At 39.9% G+C, this 16,847-nt stretch overlaps 1 protein-coding gene across 2 annotated transcripts in view; it reads right to left on the bottom strand.

Moving 5' to 3' along the window:
* The window catches only part of ccdc17 (coiled-coil domain containing 17), a 54,682-nt gene that overhangs the window by 20,510 nt on the left and 17,325 nt on the right, over nt 1–16,847 (bottom strand). For both annotated transcript variants that reach the window (XM_043699125.1, XM_043699126.1), the window contains 6 exons: nt 15,875–15,937; nt 14,016–14,145; nt 9,408–9,561; nt 7,351–7,467; nt 1,731–1,858; nt 1,456–1,578 (listed from right to left, as the gene is read on the bottom strand). In XM_043699125.1, coding sequence (XP_043555060.1) covers nt 1,456–1,578; nt 1,731–1,858; nt 7,351–7,467; nt 9,408–9,561; nt 14,016–14,145; nt 15,875–15,937 — 715 coding nt within the window. The remainder of the gene's footprint in view (nt 1–1,455; nt 1,579–1,730; nt 1,859–7,350; nt 7,468–9,407; nt 9,562–14,015; nt 14,146–15,874; nt 15,938–16,847) is intronic.

The raw sequence follows: 16,847 nt of genomic DNA on the forward strand, positions 1-16,847 counted from the left end.
ATGCCCTTCTACGGTGCTGCTGTGAAATTCCTGACAAGCCCAAGGAGCAGCTCCCTACCACTGCCTTCTAGACTCAATGCTGACAAGTTTAACTCACAACCTCTGCCTTGCTCTAGTTCAATGCATTTTTGTTTCTCATTGACTTGTTTCTTTATCTCTTCATGTTGAATTAAGAAGACTGGCATCACACCTCATCTGGACACAACCTTTGTTTTTTTTACTGCGCTCATTACCATTCTCTTTGATTTGTGCATCATGAAATCTCTCCAGTGCTGCACCTTAATAGAGACCTTAACTTTTGTACTTCCTGCACCCTCCCCATGCCTTCTTCTCACTTAAAATCTCTAGCATTTCTATCTTTCATGTTGAAAGATAGAACGTTCTGATGAAAGATCATCAGACTAAACATTTATTGGATCCACAACCTTAACTCTGCTTTCTGTCCACAGATGCTGCCAGAGTTTTTCCAGCAATTTCTGTTTTTGTTTCTGATTTCTAGCACCAGTAGTTCTTTGGTTTTTATATTAAATATATACTCTGCTCTCTGTCCACAGATGCTCAGCACAGACAGCATTTTTTGATTTAATTTCAGATTTTAAGCAAATGCAGTGTTTAAATGATTGAATGGTGGTAGGAATACAATCATTCCTCAGATTATGGAACTGTTATACCAATATGATAACTGATGGGTCAAATAGAATGTAATTTACCTTAAGAGTCAGGGAAACATTTTGCAAAACTTCTCTTTATAAAATTAAAAGAGGTGTAAAGTTCCTGATATAGTGGATCACACATGGTCTGTAGTGTGACCTGGGTTTGTCGATTGAAATGTCCTCTCTCAGTCTAAATTTCCTTAGATCATTAATATTTCTCATTATATTAAGTAAAATGTTATCTTATTAACAACAGACAATTTTTCCTATTTAAATTATATTTTATTAAATGTTCCTAAAGAATACAATCATTAGCAACATATAAGATTTGGTTTACATTAATTATCCTGATTTTACTACCATTGAATTCAAATAAAATCTTATAATAGCTCAAAATAGACCTAGTTCAAGACGTGAACAATGTACATAACAGTGAGTGACTTACAACATTTAAATTGATACAACTCAGTAAACAATACAGACGCAATTAACAAACAGGGGTGTTAATGTCTGAACACACTGAAGCATACAGTAATTGCACACCTTACAATTCAGTATCACTTTTCAGCTCTTGGTTTTGTTTTCTCACATGCTATTGGACTGGAAAGTTACCTTTCTTTGAAAAATAAACAATATACATACAACTATATTATAGCAACTGCAAAGTTTAGTGATCACTTAATCAGGTCTGTGATTTTCCATCAATGGATTGTCCATCCGTGGTTATTCATTATCATGTTAAATTACTCATGAAATGTGTAACCATATGCATGAGGTTCATTTCTGAGAGTCCAAGACCTACCATCATCAGGGATCCTCCTCTCTCGCTGAAGCTTTAGTTTTAAAATTTCTTCTTCTAGACGCTGGTTCTCAAGTTCCACAGCTAAAAGCTCAGCGTCTAATGATCTGTGAGGTGACTCATGTTCTGTAATGGGTAAGGATCAAAACAAATCCAGGTAAAATGCTTTTAGTTTATCTCTTAGATAACAATAACTCCTCCTTCTAGAAGTAATTTCCCTAAAAATAAAACAAAGTATATTTTCTAACTGAATAAAGTTGATAGTTATCTTCACATACTTTTCTTTTTCTCCTTTGGTGGCCGTGTAGACTTTTCTAGAAGTTGAGCCTCTGCCTGAAGACCATGCATCTGGGCAAGAATAGCAGGATCATTGCCACCACACTGAAGGTAAACCATTTTCAGAGCACTGGAAAGAACGGGAGAAACCATGAAGCATAAGTAAAGATGTTACCTTAATGCAGCATGTTAAGACTCTGATTTCAATCTTGCTAAAATCTTTCTGTTGGATTTGTACCAAGAAAACAATCCCAGAAACATCTGGCCCTGTCTATTCTGCCACCAAATGAGCATTAGGCTCAAGGTAAGATAGGCGAAAGTGAGGACTGCAGATGCTGGAGATTAGAGTCAAGATTAGAATGGTGTTGGAAAACACAGAAGGTCAGGCAGCATCCGAGGAGCTGGAAAATCAATGTTTCGGGCAGGAGCCTTTCATCAGGAAAAGCAAGATACTCAGCTAGAACACCTTCTCTTTTCTCAATACAGAAGCTGACTGAGCTGCAATTATCAGCATTTTCTGCTTTAATTTAAAACATTAATACAGAGGGAACTAGACATTTGGTACAGAACTGTCTCGAAGGTAGAAGATACAGATTAGTGGTGGTGGGTTGCTTTTCAGACTGGAGGCCTGTGACCTGCAGTGTACCACACAGATTGGTGCTGAGTCCACTGCTTTTTGTCATTTATATAAATGTTTTGGATGTGGACATGATCAGTAAGTCTGCAGATAGCACCAAAATTGGGGTGGAGAGGACAGCCAAGAAGGAGGACAGTCAATACCACATTACCTATGTCTAGATTATTTTATTCCGGGGATAAGATACACATTACTGCATAAGGTAAAAAGACCCTTTTGGAGGGAAGATGCACCTCATCTATCAACCCTTTTTTGCTTCTTTCAAAGCACTTTTGAGAACGCACACAAAACATTTTAAAATTCTGCCCTCTGGTTCTCCCGATCAGTTTAAGAGTTGGGACAGTTTCTCCCTATCTACTCTGGCCAGAACTCTAGTGATTTCAAAATCTCCCTCAGCCGTCTTCTTTCCCGGAAAAATAGTCCCAACTTCTCTCATCTTTCCTCATAACCAAAAAAAAGCGCTTCACCCCTAGAATGTTCTTGTAAATTTCTGTTGCGTCCTCTCTATTGCATTCATGCCCCTCACATAGTGTGGTACCCAGAATTGCACACAACACTCCAGTTGAAATATCATCAGTGACTTATTTTTGTTCATCATAACCTTCCTGCTCTTATGGTATGTGCCCCTATTTATAAAATCTACAACACTGCATGCTTTCTTAACACCTATCTCAGTCTCTACATGTACTGCTACCTTTAACGAATTATGTACATTTATACCCAGGTCTCTCTGCTTTTGCCCATCCTTTACTTTATATGTCTCTCCATGTCTTTTGGACCAAATTACATTCCCAAAGAGATGGGAGCCTGTGGAATTCACTGCCACAGAAAGTGGTTGAAGCCAAAACATTTTTCAAGGAGGAGGCAGATATAGCACTTGTGGTTAAAGGGGTCAAGGGATGCTGGGGAGATAGGGATTCAGGTACTGATCTCAATAAAGAGCCATGATCAGATTCAATTGGGGTTCAGGCTTAAGGGGTTAAATGGCCTACTCCTGTTCCTATTCCTTATGTTTCTATATTACCATACATTGAAATTCATCCACCAGCGGTTCCACCAAAATGTCAATGTTCTTGTGAAGTTCTATTCTGTCCTCCTCACAGTTTACAGTTCTTACAGTTCTTTTGTATCATCCACAAACTTTGAAATTGTCCCTTGTACACCAAGATCTAGATTATCTAGATCTAGAATCTCATCCTTTTTAACAGCACTTAAAAGAATCAGGGGAATTAAACAGGATAGACTTCCAAAACATGAAACCAGATGGATCCAACACACCTATAGATTACCAAATCTCCATAAACCCTCAATCCCATAGTTTCCCTACCTGGTACACCAACATGCAGACTAGCCAAAGAACTCACCAAAAACAAAACACCTAATTGAAGATTCACTCCACTCCATTCACTCCACCCATGAATTCCTGAAGACCAAAGATACCAAGATAGAAGAGGACAAAATAATGGTTTTCACAAAGAAACACTGGCATCACTACTAGGAAAACCAGGACCACAAACACCAGACAGCACCAACTTCATCAGCAAAGACAACATCCTCAAACTAGTGGACTTGTGCCTCACCACTTCACATTCAATAACAACCTATAAACAAGTCAACAGAACACCTATGGGATCACCAATATCAGGGCTCATAATGGAAGCAGTAATACAGAGACTTGAACAAGCCGCCCTCCTGTCTATCCAACCCAAACTTTGGGTCCACTATGTCATCACAAAACGGAACAAATTAGAGGAAACATACAACACCATCAACAATATCCTGACTTATAATTCACAAAAGAGGAGGAGAACGACAACAGATTTCCATTCCGAGACGTGACAGTTGAACGTAGAGTTAACAGAGAGCTTCAAACCAACATCTACAGTAAAACAACACACAAGGACCAAATACTTAACTACAGAAGCAATCACCCAACACCCACGAACAGAGCTGCATCAAGACATTATTTCAACAAGCTACATCACACTGCAGCATCCAAGAACTACAAAAGGCAGACGAAAAATATCTATATGACATTTGAGAAAAACGGGTATCCAAAAAACACAATCCACTGATTCCTCAGAAACAAACCCAAACAAGCAGACACAAAGCAATCAAAAACTATAGCCATATTACCTGACATCTAAGACATATCAGAAATGACTTCCAGATTAGTCAGACCCCTTGGCATGATGATAGCCCACAAACCTACCAACACACAAACAGCGACTAATGAACCTAAAGGATCCATTAGATAACACCAGTAAAACTAACATCATTTACAAGATACCATGCAAGAACTGCAAAAATCACTACATCGGACAAACTAGCAGGAAACTTGCCACCAGGGTACATGAGCACCAGGTGGCCACCAAAAGACATGACCCACTCTCACTAGCTTCTATACATACAGACAAAGAAGGACACCACTTTGAATGGGACAATAGACACATCTTAGGACAGCTGAAACAAAGACACACACAAGAATTCTTCGAGGCATGGCATTCTAACCAGAACTCCATTCATAAAAACATCGATCATCAATTTAGAACCTGTCTACATTCCCTTGAAAAAAAGAGCCAGAAACAACACCCACCTTAAGAAACCAAGACTTGTATCTAGACTATTCATCAATATCAGAAAAAGCAAAGATTTCAATACCAACCGTCAACCTCCTCCTCCCCCCCCCCCCCCTCCCACCCCACCCTCGGTGAACACCACTACAAATCTTTTTCCAGCTTGAAAATGTTCATTGTTCACTTTTTTTTTATCAATTGTCCAATTTTGTATCTACGTTGCTACTGTCCCATTTATTTCATAAACTATCACTCCCTTCACAAGTCTGTGTGGGGTACGGTATCAAATGTCTCTTGGAAATCCAAGTTAACGACATCAACAGCTTCCCTTCATCAACCTTCTCTATTATGTCTTCAATCTCAGCAACTCCAGAAACTTCCCTTAACAATCCATATTAACTTTTCCAAATCCATCCACATTTATCATGGCACTATTAATTCTATCTTGAAGTTAAACTGACTGGTCTGTAATTGCTGGACCAATCTTTTTTGAACAAGGGCATAATGTTTACAATTCTCCAGTTTTCCGTATCACCTCTGAAACTAGGGAAGATTGAAAGATTGTTGCCAGTGTCTCTGCCTTTTCCACTCTCACTCCCTTCAATATCCTTGGATGTTTCTGATCCAGTCCTGGTAGCTAATCAACTTTTAAGTATTAACAGCTTATCAAATATCGCCTCCTTATAAATTTTAAACATTTCTAGTGATCGGGTTTCTCCCCTGTCATGATGGCCTGGGCAGCATTTAGCTTGTTGGTAAAGACAAATACAAAGTATTAGTTTAACACCTTTTAGTATATCCCTTTTCTGTTTCTAACTCTTAATTTTATTAAACTTTCATTACTGATGTGCTTTTTAAAAACTTGCCGATTTGTTTTCATGTTAACTGCCAGCCATTTTTTCATAAATCTACTTTGCGTTTGTTTTGCTTTTTCACCTCACTTCCAAACATTCCATGTTCAGTTTGTTTCTCAACTGCATTTACTAATAATCAGAAGTCACACAACACCAGGTTACAGTTCAACAGGTTATAGTTCGACAAGTTCATCAGGTGACCTGGACTATAACCTAGTGTCGTCTGACTTCTAACTTGTCCACTCCAGTCCAATGCTGGCACCTCTATATCATTTACTCATTGACACATATTTTCTTCTTTAATTTATTTTTTCCTCTAATTTTCTACATTGCTGTACAATTACTATCATAATATCATTGAATGTCAGCATATTATATCTGATGCTTAGTATTGCTGTGATGAATGGAAGGGAATTTAAAAAAAAATCCTGCACAACATGAATTTCTAAATTATTGTGAAAGTTGATTCTCCTTGCTAGCAGTGAGTAAGGCACACAGTTTTACCGTTTGAAGACTGAGTTTGTTATTTCCCTTCACACTATTCTGAATGTTGGAAATTCTGCTGAGATTTTGTCCAAAAAATATGTTAATTTGACTGAACTTTACCAGACGTCTGATGTGGAGGTTGAATAGCTGCTAATTCCACCACAATGACCTTCCATCTGAGGAAATAATCAGAGGAATATCGGAACAGGAGTAGACCATTCAGCCTGCCCTGATTAGGGGTAAGTTTACATCTGAGGGATGCTGATTCACAGAATCATAGAATCCCTACAACGTGGAAGCAGGCTATTCAGCCCATAGAGTCCACATTGAGCTATACCCAACTCCCCTACCCTATTCCTGTAACTCTGCATCTCTCATGCTTAAGCCACCTAGTCTACACATCCGTGGATACTATGAGTAACTCGGCATCTTTGGACTGTGGGAGGAAATAGGAATATCCAGAGAAAACCTAACATGTAAACTCCACACAGACAGTCACCCGAGGGTGGAATCAAACCCAGGTGCTGTGAGGCAGTGATGCTGACCACTGAGCCGCCCTTGTTTATTGACATATATTGCTTAAAGTTAATAAAACTCATTATGAAGTTGATACTTTCTGTAGGCAATTACATTTTGAACACTTTCTCTCTTAAAGACACACAGTCAGATGCCAAAGAACAATAAATTATTTCATAAATTGAAAATTCTTAAGAATAATACTTTAAGAACAATAGTTACTTTTATTTAATGTTAAAATATTAGTGATTGAGATCTGTAAAATACGAACAGGCATGAATGATATAAACTAGCCATAAAGCAAAGCACCAACTCCTACTTTAAGATTAGAAACTGTTGGATTTTTTAAAAATTGAAAATATTTCTGATCAGGTATAATATTAAATCATAACTCAAGCTATGGCAAAATAAAAAGTAATTCAAGTATTAGGTCAACACATGCATAGTTAAATAATTAAAAAGTGAATTAGATTCAGTTAAGATACAATTTTGTCATTGCTCAGTGGGTAAACCTGTTGTATTGAAGTATACTTGTAAAGTATGGTTTTCTCACCCTATTTCAGTTGATAGGCTATCACCACTGGCAAACGTTACAAAATTAAGTGGCATCTTGTCCTCCTTTTTCTGTGCAGGAGAATGGTCTACGACATTGACTGAATCCTGTTTGATACTAGGACAAGGAAACAAATCAGTGGAATTATATAGAATTTACAACACTGAGTCAAAACATTGATTTCATTCTTGTCAAAATAACAACAGTTCGACTGATTGCAAAAGAAATTGAAATACAAGCATAAACCCTTGCCAGACGTAAGTGGCGTCCCGCAGGTTCAATATTGGGGCCACTTTATATATTAATGATCTGGATGAAGGGACTGGGGACATTTTGGCAAAGTTTGCCAATGATACAAAGTTAGGCGGTCAGACAGGTAGTTCTGAGGAGATGGGGAGGCCGCAGAAGGATGTAGACAGTTTAGGAGAGTGATCCAAGAAATGGCTGATGAAATCCAATGTGAGCAAATGCAAGGTCTTGCACTTTGGAAAAAAAAAATACAGGCAAGGACTATTTTATAAACAGTGAGAAAATTCATAAAGCCAATGTACAAAGGGATCTGGGAGTGCTAATGCAAGATTCTCTAAAGATTGACTTGCAGGTTGAGTTTGTGGTTCAGAAAACACATGTAACTAGATTAGATTCCCTCCAGTGTGGAAACAGGCCCTTCGGCTCAACCAGTCCACACCGACCTCCGAAGAGCAACCCACTCAGACCCATTCCCCTACATTTACCCCTGACTAATGCACCTAACACTACGGGCAATTTAGCATGGCCAATTCACCTGTCCTGCACATCTTTGGACTGTGGGAGGAAACCGGAGTACTCGGAGGAAACCCACGCAGACACAGGGAGAATGTGCAAACTCCACACAGACAATTGCCTGAGGCGGGAATTGAACCCGGGTCCCTGGCGCTGTGAGGCAGCAGTGCTAACCACTGAGCCCATGTTGTCATTTATTTCAAGAGGGTTGGAATGTAAATGTAGCGATGTACTACTAAGACTTTATAAAGCTTTAGTTAGGCCCCATTTAGAATATTGTGTCCAATTGTGGGCCCCACACCTCAGGAAGGATATAATGGGCACCAGAGCGTGTCCAACAGAGATTCACATGGATGATCCCTGGAATGGTAGATCTAACATATAATGATCGACTAAGGATCCTGGGATTGTATTCATTCGAGTTTAGAAGGTTGAGGGGAGATCTAATAAAAGCTTACAAGATAATGCATGATTTAGAAAGGGTGGACACTGGGAATTAGTTTCCATTCGGCAGGGATACTAGGACCCGTGGGCACAGCCTTAGAATTAGAGGGGGGGGTCAATTTAGAACGGAAATGAGGAGACATTTCTTCAGACAGAGAGTGGAGTGCCTGTCGAATTCATTGCCTTGGAGCGCAATGGAGGCCGGGACATTAAATATCTTCAAGGCAGAGATTGATAAATTCTTGATCTCACAAGGAATTAAGGGCTATGGGGAGAATGGCGATAAATGGCATTGAAATGCCCATCAGCCATGATTGAATAGCAGGTCGACTCGATGGGCCAAATGGCCTTACTTCCACTAATATGTCTTATGGTCTAAGGAGGAAGTAATTGAATAGTCATAATGTAATCCAGTGCTAATGGATTAATTTTGGACAAGTAACTCAGAATCGCAGACTAATGTTCTGGGGAAAGGGAGACAGATCCCACCATGATACATTTGAATGTAGTAAAATAAATCTGGAATTAAATGCTATTGTAATGATGACCACATAACCACTATTGATTGTTGGAAAAACCCATTTGGTTCACTAACGTACTTTCGGGGAGGTGATCTGCCATCATCCCCTGGTCTGGCCTGAAACATGACTCAAAACTCACAACGTTGTGGTTGATTCTGAATTATCCTGTGAAACAGCTGATCAAACCTCTCAAGGGCACTAGACGCTGACCATTGATCCCATAGCAAGTGAATGAAAATGTCAAGAAAGTATTGAGCCCTCTAGAGAGCATCCTTTTAAGTTTATGTTAGTGTCTTCTGGTTGACTGTTCTCTGGTACTTATATACCTACACAGATTCCATCTGCAGCAGCTCAATTTGCTCTCGAAGTGCATCTAAAGCACGTAGATTCTTCTCCTCCTGTGCCTTAAGCTCCAGCAACATTTGTTCAATATGGGTGGTGAAATGCTCTTTGGACGAAAGCTCTTCCAGCCGCTGACGAATTTCTGACAAAAATAAAGAAGCCCAGTGATCCTTACAATATTGAATTGCTGTCTAAAATTATGAAACAATCGACCCGAGACATCATGAATAAACTGCATTTTGGACATAATGTTACAAGACTCATTCCTGGGACAGGGCCTTATATTAGGAGCATAAATTGGAGAATCAGGGCAGACATAAACAGGTTTGATTCACAGCATTCTCATATTTCCTAAACATGCAAGTCAGCAGCCTGAAGCCTGGCAGGACTGTGAATCAGACATGCTAACTATTAGGTTCCAATCCGGATGAAAAGTTCTGACCTGAAACATCGACTCCCCTCCTCACCTGATGCTGATTGACCTGCTGTGCTTTTTCCAGCTCCACTCTGACTCTCCAGCATCTGCAGTTCTCACTATCTCCAAACCACTAGGTTCTGGTGAGTAAAACTTTGTACCAGGAATAGAACATCCCAGTTTTGCAAATGAGGGCGTTCAAATTAATGTAGAGAGGGAGGTAGAGGTTGAATATGGTGGAAGAATCCAGTATGCTCAGGGACATGGAGATCAAGTTAAACTTAATAGTTGGGCTTCTTGATCATTGGATCTGATGCTGACCTGTTGCCTGCTAAGTTTAGACATGGTGCAAGCTGCAGAACATTGGAGCTGGGTTCAGGATTAGGAGACCAAAGGTTTATTGTTCATGCTCGCTCACAAAGAATGCTGGAAAAACCACAGAAAGCTGTGGTGCTGGAAGCCTCACCTTCTTTTCTACGCAGCAGGTCATTTAAAATCAGGTTCCCATTTACATTTGGGATCCTTGGTTAATATGTCAATCAAGTGTCCCACCTATCCATGGCAGGAAATACAGATATCACGAAGCTCACTACAATTAAAACAGCTTCGAGTAGGAGCACAACATTTGAAATGACAGATTCTCCAAGCTCAAGAACCTCTCAAGCCACATAATATTGTAGCCTGGATGTCCATATACCATTGACATTAAAGTCTAATTATAATGCCTGTGTCCATACATGAAAGAAGGCATTTACATGCATGACAGAAATGGGAGTAAAGGGATTCTGGGGCAGGTTTAGATAAGGTCATTAGTGTGGTCAAAGACTCAGAGTCAAAACACCAGCAGAGATCACTTGGGCTGAAAGATTCCACAATTCACATTAACAGATCAATGTAATATAGATGTATTTATGCATTAAATATTTATTTCAGAATTTAACTTCAGTTATTTGATGAATTGATATTAATAGATCTCCTACAGTAATGTTTTTGTTAAATCAGATTGAATTGTTACTTTACACATTTAAGACCATTATGACACATAACTAACCAGTGCCTCTAAATCACCTTACACCATTTCCACTTATTCCCATACCTATTGACTTACATTGACTCTTACTTCCCCAATTTCCTCTCCTGCTTCAAGCAAATCCTTAAAACTCACTCTGATTAAGTTCTCTGCCAGATCAGGTCAAAGGACAAGGGCAGCAGATACATGGGAACACCAGTTGATCACCAACCTGACTTCCTGGGTCAAAATTCTGGAACTGCATCCTGAACAGCACTTAGGATGCTTCTGCACCAAAAGGACAGCAACGGTTCAAGAAAACAGCTTGCCACTACTTTCTCAAGGGCACTTTGGGATGTGCAATAAATGCAGTGATCTCCACATCCCACGAATAAATGAAAAGGAATTCCTTAACAGTGATGAAGTTCATATCAGAGGAGCTGGCAACAGCAGAAGTGTGAAGGAAGTGTGGGGAGAGGGCAGGATGATTTGAGGAATTTTGAAATAGAGATAAAACAAAACAAGAAAGCAACACCATCATTACGCTCAGAGGACTCTTCACAAAGTTCTATCAGGGTAGGCAGTTGAGGCAACTGTAACAAGAATGGTAACTGCACAGGGGTGTTCAGACAAGAAATGGCCCCTACTTTATACCTGCTACTTTTCAGGTGAGAGGTCCATTGACACACTGTTGAAACTCTAACCCTTGAACGGTTACTTCATTCTTTTTGAGTAACTTTGCTGTACCATCCACTGTCCTGTTACAATTTAAACAGATAGGACATTATGAGCAGTGGCAATCTCAGCCAGATTTCCATTCTGCTCCTTGTTTTTTAAACGGTAATACTGTGCTCCATATTTTTAGTTGGGAATTCTAATCCTGGCTTCTTCAGAAAATCAGAGTGGACCTGAAGTCAAACAATCCTTTTGTGGTGCGGAATAGTTGGGAGAACTCAAACATGTCCCATTTGGTAAGGTTCGGTAGCTGTTTTCTGAGGTTTAAATCCAGCAGCAAAGCTGCACACTTTGACAACCCTGGGCAAGGGTAGGTACGTCAGGTAAGGATGGGGTCAAGGATGCCAGAGGGAGCATAGGTATGTCACGTTGGGGAGGATTCGGGGTAAGGTGGGGTGTGTGGCTGGGCCAGTGGGTGAGTGTCTGGTCTGGCAACAGGGAAGTAGTTGCAGGGTGTCAGGACCAGCAAGGGCTGTGTTAATCGCAGTGGTATTGGGGAGCTTTGGGTCTACTCTGTGAGAGGGGCTTGTTTTCGCTGATGTATGGTTGAAACTGGTCCAGAGGCAGTAGGGAGGAAGGTGTCAAAGCCAGTGTTAGGAGAGGGTTCAGAGCCATTGCTAGGGGAATGGGAAACCAAGCCTGTTTGGAGGGAAGGTGGTGGGGGAAGTAGGTTGAACTAGGATTTTAGTCATGCAAACGCTCCAGGATAGCTTTCAACTTAGTTTGTACAGAAATCTCCAAACTCTCTATCTTTAACGGATTCTTTTGATGGGTTTCAGACACAGGGGAATTGCCTGCTGGAATTTTCAATTTCTCGTCCAATTTCCACAGAGTTCACTCCTTCCAGAACTCCACAAGCTCCCAATTAGACAGAAATAAATAACATAAAGGATTATAGCATATGCAGGGCATATATAAACTTTAACATAAAGCCACATAATAGAGAGAAAAATAAATTTAACTATCACACACTGCCTACATTGCCTTATATTACTGACTGAGGCTATTTTCACCCAATTTTAATGAAGAATTTGAGTGCCTTTATTGAATTATCCAAACTATCAACAACAACTGAGAACAACAAATGTTGGAGATCACAGGGGGTCAGGCGGCATCCATGGAAAGACAGCAAGCTTACATGTCAAGTCTAGATGACTCTACATCAGAGCTGAAATGTGGAGGGGACAGCATTTATGCGATAGTTTGGGGTGGGGGTTAGTGGTGGGAATAGGGTGCTGGTGGAGAAAAGATGCTGATAGTCCAGATGAAGTGATCGGAATGTGAGAATGGCAGAACAATGGGGTTTCTAAGGCTCAAGAAGAAGGGCTAATGCTTGAAACGTTGATTCTCCTGTTCCCTAGATGCTGCCTGACCTGCTGCGCTTTTCCAGCAACACATTTCCATTTCTAAGGCTCAGACCTGAAAGGACAGACAGGCTTCCGGGGGAGGGGGGAGGCGAGAAGACATGATAACAGAATGTAAAAAAAAAAGGAGGAAATGGGTGTTGGTTCACAATTTGAAGGTGTCGAACTCAACAGTCTGAAGGTGGGAAGCAATAGTATTGGAGGATAAACTGAGCCACTTCACTTTCCTTCCATTGAGGTGCTTTATGATAAGCACAACAACTAAGCAGTAACTTTAAACATGAAAACACAGCAAACACTTAACACAGACATTCCCAAATGTCATCATGAGCTCTGTCCTGTGCCAGTGAAGTTTGAAACTCAAACCCAAAGTCAGATCAGAGGAAAACAATTCTTAAAAGTCAGATATCATGTAAACAGACTCTGCAGTCCAACCAGTCCATGTCGACCATAATCCCAAACTAAATTAGTCCCATCTGCCTGCACTTGGCCCATATCTCTCCAAACCTTTCCTGTTCATGTACTTATCCAAACAGCTTTTAAACGTAGTAACTGTACCTGCATCCACTATTTCCTCTCGAAGTTCATTCCACACAAACCATTCTCAGTATAAAAATGTCGTCCCCCACGTCCTTTATAAATCTTTCTCCTCTCACCTTAACAATGTGCCCCATTGACTTGAAATCCCCTATCCTAGGGAAAAGACACCTGCCATTCTCCTTATCTATACCCCTCATGATTTTAGAGACCTTTGTAAGGTCACCCCTCAAGCTCCTATGCTCCAGTGAGAAAAGTCCTCACCTATGCAGCCTCTCCATTCCTAGCAACATTCTGATAAATCTTTTCTGAACTGTCTCCAGCTTAATAATATCCTTCCTGTAATAAGGTGGCCAGAACTGCACACAGTACTCCAGGAGAGGCCACCAACATCATGTACAATATCAATATGACGTCCTAACTTCTACACTCAAAAGATCTGAGCAATGTTAAGTAAACAACGTTGCATGCATTGTACAGAAGGCAAAGTCTCTATTGCTCCCAAATAGAAAACAGGATGCAAAAAATCTTCCTACCATCTCTTTGCTGCTCCAAATCCTTGTTTCGAGCTTGAATATCTGCAAGTTGTCGACCATGCATCTCTGCAATTTCTCGCATCCGTTCCTGATGTTCCCATTCCCTCTGGACCCGAGGGCTCACCTCATGCTGTGCAATATTGGTGAGTTAGATTAGTGTTATACGAACTGACAGATCTTAAAAACTACTCTGCGAGGTGAACACAACACTGTGCAAATCAATAATGCACTCTCTCTCAGTTTCATACAACCTGAAATAATTCTCGAAGATACAGGTCTTTGGACTCCAGTTTAATTTGCAAATAAAGCATAACAATTCATTTATTAAACTAGCCACCAGTTTTGAGATCATTCATAGTTCTGATAGGGGAGCCCAGACTCTAAGGGTATGAAATAAACCATTTAGGACTGAAAGGAGGAGAAACATCTTCACCCAGACAGTGGTGAGCTTGTGAAACTGGCTACTACAGAAAGGCCAAAACATTGTATGATTTCAAGAGGAGCTGGATAAAACACTTCAAGCTAAAGATATTAAAAGACATCGGGCAAAGCAGGAACAGACTATTGAACTGGATGATCAGCCACAATCATAATGAATAGAAGAGCAGACTCAAAAGAGCCAAATGGTTTAATCCTGCTTTTGATAGTTCTATGCTTCAAACCCTTCCTCAAAATGCCTCCTCTGCACTTCCTCTACCCTTTTTGCTGTGTTTTCCCTCATTGCTGATCTTGCTTTCTCCCTCAAAGTCCTTGCAATGTCTTGAATCCACCTTTTCCTTATCTGTCTGTTTCAATCTCTCCAATCAGTTGCTGTAGGAGTAGTGGAAGAGGCCTGGTCTCAGCTAGTGAGTGAAAAGAGTAAGGTTTGTGACGGTGATGGGGGTAAGGGTTTGTTTTCTGCTCAGTGGTGATGGATCCCAGCCTCTGTTCACTTTAGGGTAGATGTGTTTGCTCCCTGCTTTCCCACAATTTTAGAGTTTTCTTTGTAATTCCTTCACTGCTTGGCTGTTATGACAAGTAAACTGCCTTCAGTGACTGAAGGTCACTGAAGGTGACTAAAAGTGTGCTATTTATTTTCACTGTATATTATTTTCTTTTTATTCATTTGTCTGTTTCTTGTGAGAATGCAATAGACATTTTTCAATTAAATTAAAATATCATGGGTAGTGATTGTGTTGTTTGGGCTGTCTGAATACATGCTAGCTGATGTCCCTTTAACCACATTATATTTATTTATACAGATCCTTTACAATCATTCTTCACGTTTTCAAGTTTTGCTCCAAAGATTTAAAAAGTGTCACTTGCTTACATCCAGGTTAATGGGCTATTTAAAAAAAAATTTGAAGAAAATACCATGCCTTCTAGTTACCTAAAATTCAGGGCCTGACTAATTATTGTAGTGAATATGGAAAGATGATTTCCTCTGATTACAAGTGGACATCAATTTAAATTGACCTCAAATAGAATAAAACAAAACAATAAGGACCAATTTCATTATGCAGATGTCTGTTAATTTTCTCCAAATGCTAAATCTATGTAAAAAAATCAATGCAACATTAAAGAAAAGGTGGGTAAATATCAAAGTGGAAAAAACACATGGAGATAGGATTTAAAGCATATCACCAGGATTGCCTTGGGATTGCTTCAACAGTTAGCAATAGGTTGAATAGTCTCATTCTTTACTTAAAACTTCTCTGACCCATGTTATGCACAGGCACGCGCAAGAAAAATGCTGCATCTTTGGAGGTGGTGTTTAATAGCAGATAATAATAAATGTAAGTTAAAATTGCAATCATATAATTATGATAATGTGCACAATGGTAAGTAATTAACATGTTGAATTAAAAGTGCTCACATACCTCTCCTTGCCAGGACCTGTATGTGGGCAGGTTTTCCTCAATTGACATCCTCAGCTTGTGAAACTAAATGCACATAAACATAACCAATGTGTCAGAATGTAGTGTACAGATCTATTGTAACTGATACATTTTTTATTCACTCATGGGATGTAAGCATTGCTGGCATTTATTGCTTCGAGTTGTCCTTTAGAAGGCGGTGGTAAGCTGCTGATTCGAACCACTGCAGTCCACCTGTTGTAGATAGATTGACAGCGTTGTGAGGGAGGGTGTGCAACATCACAGAAGGAAGGGCAATATATTTCCGTTAGAATGTTGAGTGTTTTAGAGGTGAACTTGCAGTCGGTAGGGTTCCCATGTATCGCCTGCTCTTGCCCGTCTAGATGGTAATGTCCCTGGCTTCGGAAGTGGTGTCTAAGGAGCCTCAGTGAATTTTTGCAGTATATCTTTTAAATAGTACACATTGCCACAACTGAGTGTCAGTGCTGGAAGGAGTGAATGTTTACTCCCTGCTTAGTAAAACAAAAAGTTTAGATTTTTACTAAGTGAATGATTGTATATGTTTAAAATCTTGAAACAAAATCGGAAATGCTGGTAACACTCAGTACTGCTGCATGATGGAAAGAATTTTCTAGTTATCATCAAAGACACTGACTGAACTCCTGAGCGTTCCCAGCATTTTATTCAAAACAGCAAGGAAGGCATTTGGACAGGGGCATGCACAGGAAAGGTTGAGAGAGATTTGGGCCAAACACAGGCAAACAGGACAGATTCATTTTGGGAAACCTGGTCAGTATGGATAAGGTGAGCTGAATGACTCTATAACAAATTAGTTTTTCCTCTTCATATCACATTTTCTTCCTGAAGTTATTTGTTTGGTTCCAGCTTTCAAACACACTGATATTTTCCAATCCATCAGAACTGTGACCATTATTCTGAGGTAAACTTAACAGTCAATACTAGCAGATCCTGTCCT

Source organism: Chiloscyllium plagiosum, chromosome 11, assembly GCF_004010195.1.
Source record: "Chiloscyllium plagiosum isolate BGI_BamShark_2017 chromosome 11, ASM401019v2, whole genome shotgun sequence".
Lineage (NCBI taxonomy): Eukaryota > Metazoa > Chordata > Chondrichthyes > Orectolobiformes > Hemiscylliidae > Chiloscyllium > Chiloscyllium plagiosum.